Source organism: Phaseolus vulgaris, chromosome 8 (genome assembly GCF_051622355.1).
Source record: "Phaseolus vulgaris cultivar YP4 chromosome 8, ASM5162235v1, whole genome shotgun sequence".
In the NCBI taxonomy this organism is placed as follows: domain Eukaryota; kingdom Viridiplantae; phylum Streptophyta; class Magnoliopsida; order Fabales; family Fabaceae; genus Phaseolus; species Phaseolus vulgaris.
Genome location: NC_143505.1, coordinates 21,476,027 through 21,486,872, shown reverse-complemented (window position 1 = coordinate 21,486,872; position 10,846 = coordinate 21,476,027). Strand labels below are relative to the sequence as shown.

Sequence of the window (10,846 nt, the reverse complement as noted above, 5' to 3'; positions counted from 1 at the left end):
ATCCAAACAAAGCATTGGTCTTCTTAGTTCTTATGACTATGTTCTTCATGCTACGAGCCTTCATCATGTAACCTCCTTATGTTCTCATAGCCATGTGGTAAAATAGTAAAGAAAGGAAGATAAATTGCATGGTCTCTATATAAGATGGACGATCAAGTGTATTATATAACACTTTGTATGTTGAAATATAATATTTGAGATATCAAATTAATTAGAGATAAAATCAATTTACAATATATAAATACGGGTATAATTTTTATCTTATATTTGTAAAATAAATTAGACTTAAATTTATTTTTTACTATATAGTCCTAACTTTTAACAAAGTCATCCATAATTGATTATCTCCTCTTGACAAAGACACTCATAATCGATTATGAACTCCATGTTTTTAACTGCTTTAGTCTATTTTGACTTATTTTCCAAGGTCTTTAATATTCCTTTTACTACATTTCAAATTACTTTTTAAACTTTTTTTTTATAATTTCCAATACTATAATTCAATTAATAATGGAAAATTTTATCTTTATGAAAATTTTCCATGTTTCGAAAATGATAAGTAACTCGTATTTCTTCAAAAATAATTATTCAACGATAGCAAAAATAATTTACAAATTTTAATTAACACAAATTTACACAAAAGAATAACTCATATTTCATTATTCAAATATTTTTAAAGATAAAAATAAATTTATTTTAAATCTTTAAAAAAATTAAAAATATCACACACATCACTCACAACTTTCAATAAACTTTAGTCACAAATTCATTTTACATACCTTAATCTAAATAAGTTGACTTTCTTCACACTTTTCTTTCAAATCATTCCAAATTTACTCTCTCAAAGTCAACTAATGTAAATAAAGCATTAGTCTTCTTAGTTGCTGCATGCCTTGATGTTCACGTAGCCAAGAAGTAAAATAATAAAGAAGGATTGCACAATCTATATAGGACGATTAAGCATATTAAATAACTTTTTCTTTATTTCTTTCAGGTGCTTATTTTAATAGCACTTTGTATGTTAGAAATATAATATTTGAGATCTGAAATTAATTAAAGATAAAATCAAATTAAAATATTTAAATGGGATAATTTTTATCTTATATTAATTTTGTAAAATAAATTAGACTTAAATTTATTTTTAATATATAGTCACAATTTAGAACTACGTAAATTTTAGTTCTTAAAAATGATCAAATTTTATATTTTATTTATACTATTTTTTCTTTAAAATATTATCTAAAATACTTTAATTTAATTTCCAAAACACTATCTGAACAGCTTTAGGACGAAAACTAAAATAAAATTTTATTAGATATTAAAAAATTATTAAAGACAAAAATTCTAATCATTAGGATGGTTAATTTCCACATTTTATCACATCCTCTATTTTCTTTTTGTTATTCCACGCTCATGTGTTGTTTATTTTTTACTCTGTTATATTTGTTTCGTAATTTTTCAAAGGATGATTAAAGTTGTACGCTCAAGGTTTAATTTTTAAAAAATGTTATCACTCATGCATTTGCTCTAGGTTTAGATTTTTTAAGCTTTGAATTAATTGTAAGGAATGTTTCTTAATTTTTATAAATATAATAACTTAATAAATTTTAGTTTCTATAATATAATATTATTTTGTTGTGTTGTTGTAACTTTCATCTTCTTTCTAATTTTTACTTTAATATAGATAATTTCCTCTTTCCTTTTAAGTTTTTAAATAACTTTTTTTCTTAACATTTTTACAATTTTGATTTAGTTTAATGATAAATTTTATAGTTAGTCGAATCTCTTTTGGATGGATTATTTCCTCCATTAGAATCGTATGTTGATTTTATTATATGCAATTACACTCTAAGTGTTTGATTTTGAATGAGCATGCCGTTGGGAAAAACGGGTAATTTTCCCACTAAAATAAAACCCGACAAATAATATTGAATAAATAAAGCGGAATAATAAAAGAGATAAAGAGGAAAAAGCACACCCGAAAATTGTTAACGGAGTTCGGTCTGTTTAGCCTAATCTCCGAGCACAGCAAAAACAGCTCACTTTTATTATTATGAGAGAAGATATTACAAATTGGGATATATAAGTGAAGGAGAAGAGTTTAATTTATAACCCTCAAACCTCCTTCCCAAACCATGAACCCACCTAAAACAATGGGACTTGGGATTAAGCCAAAATCAACAAATCTCCACCTTGGCTTAATTTAAAGTCCCACCTAAAACAAATCTTCTCAAAACATAACAAAAACAAACTTTACAGTGCTTCAAATTTGCGCCTCCGGGCGCCAACTTCAAATGTGCAAAATATTAACCAAGTCTAAACAATGTTCAAACTTGGCCCTTGTAACCACCTTGCCTTGTAGCGAACATCTTCTTTATTAGAAAATTCTTCTTTCTTTGCAAATACCCATTTGCACCCAATTGCCTTCTTACCTTTTAGTAATTGTGCCAACTTCCACGTCTTGTTCTTCTTCAAAGACTGCATCTCCTCTCCCATCGCACCCGCCCAATTACCACTCTCTGAACTCAGAATGGCTTCTGGGTAAGTGGATGGAATGTCATCAACAACTGGAAGTGCATAGGCAACCATATCCATGAAACGAGCAGGCTTCTGAATATCTCGTCTCTGTCTTCTAACTGCAATTGGCGCTGATTGTTGTTGAGATTCTTGGGTAGGAACCTCTTCCTCATCTGACTCTTCTTCTGCCATAGGAGAGTCACTTGTGGTATTTCGTGTTGGGATCACCACTGTCGGCTCAAACTCCACCTGCTTCCGGGCACACTCCACCTGTTGCGGAGTACTATCAGCTCCTTCTGGATTTACCTTTTTTAACATGGCAGATTCATCAAAGGTAACATCCCTGCTGATAATCGTCTTCTTTGTCTCTAGACACCACAAACGGTATCCCTTCACACCAGGACTAAAGCCCATGAAAAGAGCTTTCTTTGCCCGTGGATCCAACTTTGATTCAATCACATGATAATATGCAATAGAACCAAAAACATGCAAAGAATCATAATCAGTTGCAGGTTTTCCAGACCATACCTCTAACGGAGTTTTGCCATCTATAGCAGATGATGGCAAACGATTAACGAGATGTTGAGCGTATGTCACAGCCTCAGCCCAAAACTCTCTGCCTAACTCAGCATTAGACAACATACAACGAACTTTCTCCACAAGTGTCTTGTTCATACGCTCTGAAACCCCATTCTGCTGTGGTGTTTCTCTAACAGTGAAGTGCCGAACTATGCCACAATCTTGGCATACCTTCAGGAACGGATCACTCTTGTATTCTCCTCCATTGTCTGTTCGGAGAACCTTAATCTTCCTTCCTGTCTGGTTTTCAACTTCAGCTTTCCACTTAAGGAAAATTTCAAGCACATCATTTTTGTTCTTCATAGTAAACACCCAAACTCTCCTGGAAAAATCATCAACAAAAGTGACAAAATAATGCCTACCTCCGATTGACGGAGTCTTGGCAGGTCCCCACACATCTGAATGCACATAATCCAGAATACCCTTGGTATTGTGAATTGCAGTGCCAAACTTCACTCTTCGTTGTTTTCCCAGAACACAATGCTCACAAAATTCAAGTTTGCAAGCCTTCGTACCTTTCAACAATCCCTGCTTGGTAAGAATTTGCAAGGATTTCTCTCCAGCATGTCCCAACCTCATATGCCACAACTTCGCTGCCTCAGCATCCTTCTTAGAGCTAGAAGTTGCTGCCGCTACTGTCCCCACCATTGTACTACCTTGATAGTAATACAAATTGTTCTTCATCACGCCTTTCAACATCACCAGTGCTCCTGAAGTTGCTTTAAGAATTCCATCTCGCATCGTCACGACTAGGCCTTTAGATTCTAAAGCCCCCAATGAGATGAGATTCTTCTTCAACTTTGGCACGTACCGTACATCCCGCAAAATTCTGGTGGATCCATCATGATTTCACAGCTTGATTGAACCTATTCCAGTTGTCTTACATGGATTATCATTACCCATGTAAACAACCCCACCATCAAGTTCTTGAAATTCAAAGAACCAATCCCGAATGGGACACATATGATAAGTACAACCTGAATCCAATATCCACTCATCTGGATACGATGATGCTGAAAGCGAGACAATTAAAGAGATATCTGATTCCACATCACTTTTGCATTTTGCAACATTTGCATCTTGCGGAACCTTCTCTTTCTTCTGCAGTTTTGGACAGTCTTTCTTCCAGTGTCCTTTCTCATGACAGAAAGCACACTCATCTTTGGCAACGGCTCGACCTTTAGACTTAGACATCCCTCTTCTCTCCTTTGTTTGGCTTTGCTGACGACCTCTTGCCACCAATGCTTCTTCTGATGTCGTTGATTTGGTTTTCATCTTATCCTGCTTTCTCAATTCATGACTATATAAAGCAGAACAAACAACATCTAACGACACATTTTCCTTCCCGTGAAGGAGCGTAGTCTCCAAATGTTCAAATTCATCAGGAAGAGATGATAACAACATCAAAGCCAAATCCTCATCCTCAAACTTCACATCTAAATTCAACAGGTCTGCTACTAATTGATTAAACATAGTGATGTGTGCATTCATAGTAGTACCTTGTTGGTAGTCAAATCGGAACAACCTTTTCTTCATCAGGAGCTTGTTCTGACCACTCTTCTTCAGAAACTTGTCCTCCAATGCCTTCCACAGTTTGTGTGCAGAAGTCTCGTTTTTTACAGCGTACTTCTGCTCTCTGGACAGGCAGGATCGAATAGTTCCGCATGCTAACCGGTTGATGATACTCCAGTCTTTCTCCTCTACCTCTTTTGGTTTCTCTCCTTCAATAGCAATATCAAGACCCTGCTGAAAAAGAGAGTCCAAGACCTCTCCTTGCCACATGCCAAAATGTCCAGTGCCATCAAATATTTCCACCGCCAATTTCAAAGTGGACACCGGGAACCTCGACCATGATGACGAGGAGCCCGACACTCTGGATACATCCTTCGCTTCTCTTCTTGATTTGCCATTACAAACTCAAAATATAATATTCAATATCACAAATAATTTCAAACAACTCAAGGCGAACCTTCGGCTCTTGATACCACTTGTTGGGAAAAACGGGTAATTTTCCCACTAAAACAAAACCCTAACAGAGCTACCCGACAAATAATATTGAATAAATAAAGCGGAATAATAAAAGAGATAAAGAGGAAAAAGCACACCCGAAAATTGTTAACGGAGTTCGGCCTGTTTAGCCTAATCTCCGAGCACAGCAAAAACAGCTCACTTTTATTATTATGAGAGAAGACATTACAAATTGGGATATATAACAGTGAAGAAGAAGAGTTTAATTTATAACCCTCAAACCTCCTTCCCAAACCATGAACCCACCTAAAACAATGGGACTTGGGATTAAGCCAAAATCAACACATGCTCCCATGTTTTTTATACAACTTTGGAATGGACATGACCAACATTAATCATTGTGGTCACTTTCCTCTCTTTGTGTGAAAAAAATTGTTTCACTTGGTCTATGTTGCAATGACAATGGAAGATATGGAAGATCCCCTTATTTTTTTAGGACTCAATTAATAGATTTAGTTAAGTTAGTTGTCAAATGACCTCATAATTTGTCTTTGTCTTCATCGTATGAAAGTGTCCACTTATTTTTAGAAATAATTTGTTGCTTCTTGATTTACTTACCTTATTATGTTGTAATAGTAAGAGAATTATGTTGTAATAGTAAGAGAATTAACTAAGTCCATGTTTGACATGCAAGTCAAAAGTGACACGGGAGCCATCACTTGAAGATTGTGGTATTAGACTTAGTTAACTTATTTATCGTGGTTTGAAAAAGATGATTATGTTCTTCTACATATCTTATTAAGTGACATTTAATTTGTGAAAAGAAGTACCATCTCAATATTAAAAAAAAAAAAATCCAATTTCAAAGTGTCGTTCAACCTTTTCTTTTTTCTTTTTAAAAAAAGTCGTGAAAGATGTTGGTTATGGATTGTAATCACGGATATAAGCCGTTAACTCCACTCTCCATTGTAACACTTGTTTTGTTGTTATACCGAACAATTTTTTTACATCTTCATCTTTATGAATGATCCATTATTAAACTATTTAAAAATTATTTTCATCATACACGTAATTATTAAAATAAATATGACAATGACAAAAGGCAATACAAAAATAAATAATGGTATTTATTATTATAAACATAATTATCCAAAATAACTATTTGTAAAATAATTATCCTTCTAAATAATTATTTTTTAAAATAATTTATCACATTTATGAATATTAATTATTATATTTATTATTCAAAAACTATAATTTAAATTATATATAACACTTCTTACTTTTTATTTTATTTTTATTTTTTTTCTTCCCCCTTTTCTTAAAATATTTTGCAAAAAAAGTAAAATTAAATATTTAATTTTTTTAATTATTTATTTTTTCTACGAATTGATTTTTAAATTTTTTTTCTAAATATATTTTTCTAAATAATTATTTCTTAAATGTATGTTTTTCTAAATAAACTTTTGAAATAATTTTTTTCAAAGTAATTATATTTTTTTTTCTAAATTTTCTTCCCTTACTTTACAAAAACGAAAAAGAATTAAAACTTATTTAGAATTCTGGTAAATATTCTCCTCAAATTCGTGACAAAAAAAGACATTTAAAATTTAGTTTTCTGATAATTGAATTTGAATTACTACAATAAAATATTTAAGAATAACATTTATGGGTTAATAGGTCTTACATAATATTGGAATTGTGGGTTACATAAATTTTAAATATTAAAAAGTAAAACCTAAAAAGTGTTTTTTTATAATTTTTTAATCTCAAATTTCAATATCTTATAAAAACAAGGTTTAATGCAGTATAATAATTAAAAAAAACATTAAAGACTAATAAATTTATTGTTTACTACAAATAAACAAGAAAGTACAGAATGGAACAAAATTAAAACTAATGATGAAATAAAATCTAGATTTATAGTTGATACATGACATAAAAAAATAATGTAAGTTGATAGACTAATAATCCAGGGTTGAGAAACTTAAATCTTTGAGTCTATCTCACATTTTTTTACAAAAGGAGTCCTCTGCATAGCCGCACTCACATTCTCATCCTATAAACCGTGACATACGTGTAATGTAGTTGTGGAATAAAAAGGGGAAACAGTGCTACTTTAGGAGAGAAAAAAGGTTTTTAATACTAAACATCGTGTGATTAAGTATTGAAACTTAGAATGAAAAAGGTTGTTTTGCGTGTTTTATGTTATCCTCTTGGTTCCAGGTTGAGAAGTTTTTATTGCATGGAAGTGTTGGAAGAGAGAATGCAGATTTCAAGAAAAGGGAAGGAGACATTGTGGTGTTGTGACGTCCAAGGCCCGCCAAACACACTCCTCCGTCTTTTGCGGAAGGATAACACTCTCAACTCCAGTTCAACACACAAGACAAACAAACCAAAGAAAAATATGATAGCAAAAAACTAGAAAAAGGAAAAGGAAAATAAAAGTACCACATTACTGACTACCACTGCTATTCATCCAATGCAAGAAACGATGTTGGAAAGTATTATAAAGAAGTGAAAGAAAACAAAAGGTCAAGCATACACAACTTGGACCCAACTTGTGTTGGATCTCTATTTAGCCCCCCCCACACCATCCCCATCAACTCCTTAGCTTTTTATTTGCCACATCAATTTCCCTTTTCACACCACACCCCTCTCCAATTCATCACTCCATTCCTCCCTCTAATGTAATCAATTCATCCATTCATAAACCATTTTATTTTAGGCCTTCTGGGACACACACTCTCACACACACAACATTCATTATCCTACTTTTGCCTTTCTGCTTCATCTCTTCCTTCATGGAAAACCATTTCTTCCTCAATGCTGCTGTTCCCCCTCAGCTGCATTTTCACCCTTCACCACCTCCTTGTCCACCCTCCTGGCACTCACTCTCTTCTCCCATGGATGTTCAACTTTTGAATTCTTCAACCGACCGGACGCAGGATTGCTTTTATACACCATCATGGGACAAGTCAACGGATCATGCTGTTCAGTTTGATTCTGCCCTCAGTTCCATGGTGTCTTCTCCTGCAGCTTCCAATTCCAACATGTCAAGTGAGAATTTTGTCATCAGGGAGTTGATTGGGAAACTGGGAAACATTGGTGGTGGTGGTGGCTCTGATGAGATCTCGCCTCATTCTCAGCCTTTGCTTGGTGCGTCTTCCTACATCAATGGCAATAACAGCACCAACACTTCATGTTACAGCACCCCTTTGAGTTCTCCTCCAAAGGTGAACATGAACAAGATCCCCTCAATGATGAATCACATGGTAAAAGAGGGCGTGCCCCCCAGTTTGGGGACGTCAATGTCCTTGAATTCCACTGTGGCAGAATTCTCAGCTGATCCCGGCTTTGCTGAGAGGGCTGCAAAATTTTCTTGCTTTGGAAGTAGGAGTTTCAATGGCAGGACCACCCAATTGGGCCCCAACAATCCTGAGTTGACTCACAGATCTTCTCCATTGGTGGAAAATGGGAAGCTCCCTAGAGTCTCAAGTAGTCCATCTCTCAAAGTGCTTGGATCTCAAATGAGTGCCCAGGAGAACAATAATTCTCCATTGCAAGACCAAATGGAAGTGGCCAATTCTCAAGAGGAATCAACAATCTCAGAACAAATTCCAAATGGGGACAATGGGGTGAAACCTTCCCCTTATGCGAATTCTAGAAAAAGAAAAGGTCCATCCAAAGGAAAAGCCAAGGAAACTTCAACCCCCACCAACCCCCCTACGGTAAGTACTTTTTATGCCAAAATTGTTTTGTTTTACACTTTTGATTCAAGGGGCACTTCATTTCCTAAATCCCAAAGGGTCTTTCACTTCAGGCTGCTGAAGCTAGTGAAGATTCAAATGCAAAGCGCAGCAAGGCTGAGGAGGGTGAAGGGAATGAAAATGGGCAAGTGAAGGCAGAGGAAGAGTCCAAAGGGGTAACTAGCAATGCAAATGATGACAAACAGAACAGGAGTAACTCAAAACCTCCAGAGGCACCAAAGGATTACATTCATGTCAGAGCAAGAAGAGGTCAAGCCACTGACAGTCATAGTCTTGCAGAAAGAGTAAGAGGCAGACATTTTGTCTCTCTGAATGACACAAGCATGTGTAGCCTTTTATTTTGACATTGTGTGAACTGATTTTGAAATAGGTCCGGAGGGAGAAAATCAGCGAAAGAATGAAGCTTCTCCAAGATCTTGTCCCAGGTTGCAATAAGGTGCATGTGCTGATAAGCTAAATCAAAATGCAAACAATTAGGTTGGTTTTGAATTTATTCCTTAACTAATTTGGTTATGAACTATTTGTTACAGGTCACAGGTAAAGCACTTATGCTTGATGAAATTATAAACTATGTCCAGTCATTGCAGCGCCAAGTTGAGGTAAACCAGTCTTAGCCAATAAGCATATGAAATGATGGCCACAATAATGTTAAAGATTTCTTGGTCATTAAGAATGCCTTTTGCTGTTGCAGTTTCTGTCTATGAAGTTGGCTTCTGTTAACACCAGGCTGGATTTTAGTATTGAGAGTCTAATCTCGAAAGATGTAAGTTTCAGGGCTCTAGACAATGGGTTTGCTTTTTTAACTAAAAAAATTATTGCTTTTTTCCTGAATTGGGATTTGTTGGCTTTTTGGTGATTTCAGATATTTCAATCAAATAATTCTTTGGCACACCCAATATTCCCACTAGATTCCTCAGCACCAGCCTTTTATGGGCAACACCCTCAGCAAAACCCAGCAATCCACAGTAACATTCCTAATGGAACTGTGTCCCACACCTCAGTGGACCCATTAGATACTGGTTTGTGCCAAAACCTTGGCATGCAGTTACCTCACCTAAATGCCTTTAATGAAGGTGCCTCTCAGGTAATCAATTCCTTCAAGTTTCTCTTCAGAAAAAAAGTGTCATATTTTGTTAAAGTCTTGTTACACTTTTTCTAATTCTTCTTATCCAATTATTTCCAGTATCCAATAACATTCTCTGAAGATGACCTCCACACCATTGTTCAGATGGGATTTGGCCAAACTGCAAATAGGAAAACACCAATACAATCTCAGAGTTTCAATGGTAACTAATAAAGCAAAAGCAACAAATGTTAATATAACACATCGTTTTCATTAGGCCCCTCAAATTGATGTTTATGTTAATTGTTTTTGTCCAATGTAGGCTCAAATCAAGTACCCCTATGAAAGTTAAGCTCTGATCACCATTCATTACGCCTGAATTGAAGCTCGGAGGAATAGGAAGAGTGCTTCTGTACACAACAAGAAGAGATTTAATTTGAACGACCCCTTGAATTATTAAGCCATTATTATGATAAGTAGGTATAATAGAACCCTCTTTTGTCCTTATGTAGCCATTTATTTTCTTACCCTTTCCATGATTTTAATTTTTAATCCTCAGGGGCAGTTCTTTTCAATTTTTTTTACAACTATTCACTGTAAAATCTTTAGGATCGATTCTGTATTCTCTTGGTGCAAATTCTTATTATTACAGCACCAATTGTAAGATATAGTGCTAATTAAAGGAGTTTTTCTACTACCCGCTATTATGATTATTCCTTTTCACTTTCTCTATTATTGTACGCTTTATATAATTCACACATCACATCAACCCACAAAGAATTTTCGTGGGACTTTATTAAAATCTTATTATAGGTCATGTCAATTAACCTTCTCCTAAATGGCGTAATCTAGTCTTGTGTTGCTAACCAGCTGTGTTAGTGGGACCATTATTTTTATCTTAAAATCATAATTCTAATTTGAATGATGAAGACATTTGGTTAATTTGAGC

The 10,846-nt window shown here is 34.6% G+C and overlaps 1 protein-coding gene across 1 annotated transcript; it reads left to right on the top strand.

Annotated features, from left to right (window-relative positions):
• Nucleotides 1-7,255: 7,255 nt before the first annotated feature.
• Nucleotides 7,256-10,594, top strand: LOC137825717 (transcription factor bHLH62). Its single transcript, XM_068631458.2, has 8 exons — nucleotides 7,256-8,795; nucleotides 8,888-9,118; nucleotides 9,205-9,270; nucleotides 9,365-9,433; nucleotides 9,526-9,597; nucleotides 9,697-9,918; nucleotides 10,018-10,120; nucleotides 10,220-10,594. The coding sequence occupies exons 1-8, from the start codon at nucleotides 7,869-7,871 to the stop codon at nucleotides 10,240-10,242; spliced, it is 1,713 nt and encodes a 570-aa protein (XP_068487559.2). The 5' UTR covers nucleotides 7,256-7,868; the 3' UTR covers nucleotides 10,243-10,594.
• The last annotated feature ends 252 nt before the right edge of the window (nucleotides 10,595-10,846 follow it).

Bases quoted from the DNA above. Each gene is read 5' to 3' on its own strand.
- LOC137825717 (XM_068631458.2), top strand. From the start codon at position 7,869: ATGGAAAACCATTTCTTCCTCAATGCTGCTGTTCCCCCTCAGCTGCAT. The intron at 9,119-9,204 runs GTAAGAGGCAGA...ATTTTGAAATAG, and splicing joins GTCATAGTCTTGCAGAAAGA to GTCCGGAGGGAGAAAATCAG. The intron at 9,271-9,364 runs GTGCATGTGCTG...TATTTGTTACAG, and splicing joins TTGTCCCAGGTTGCAATAAG to GTCACAGGTAAAGCACTTAT.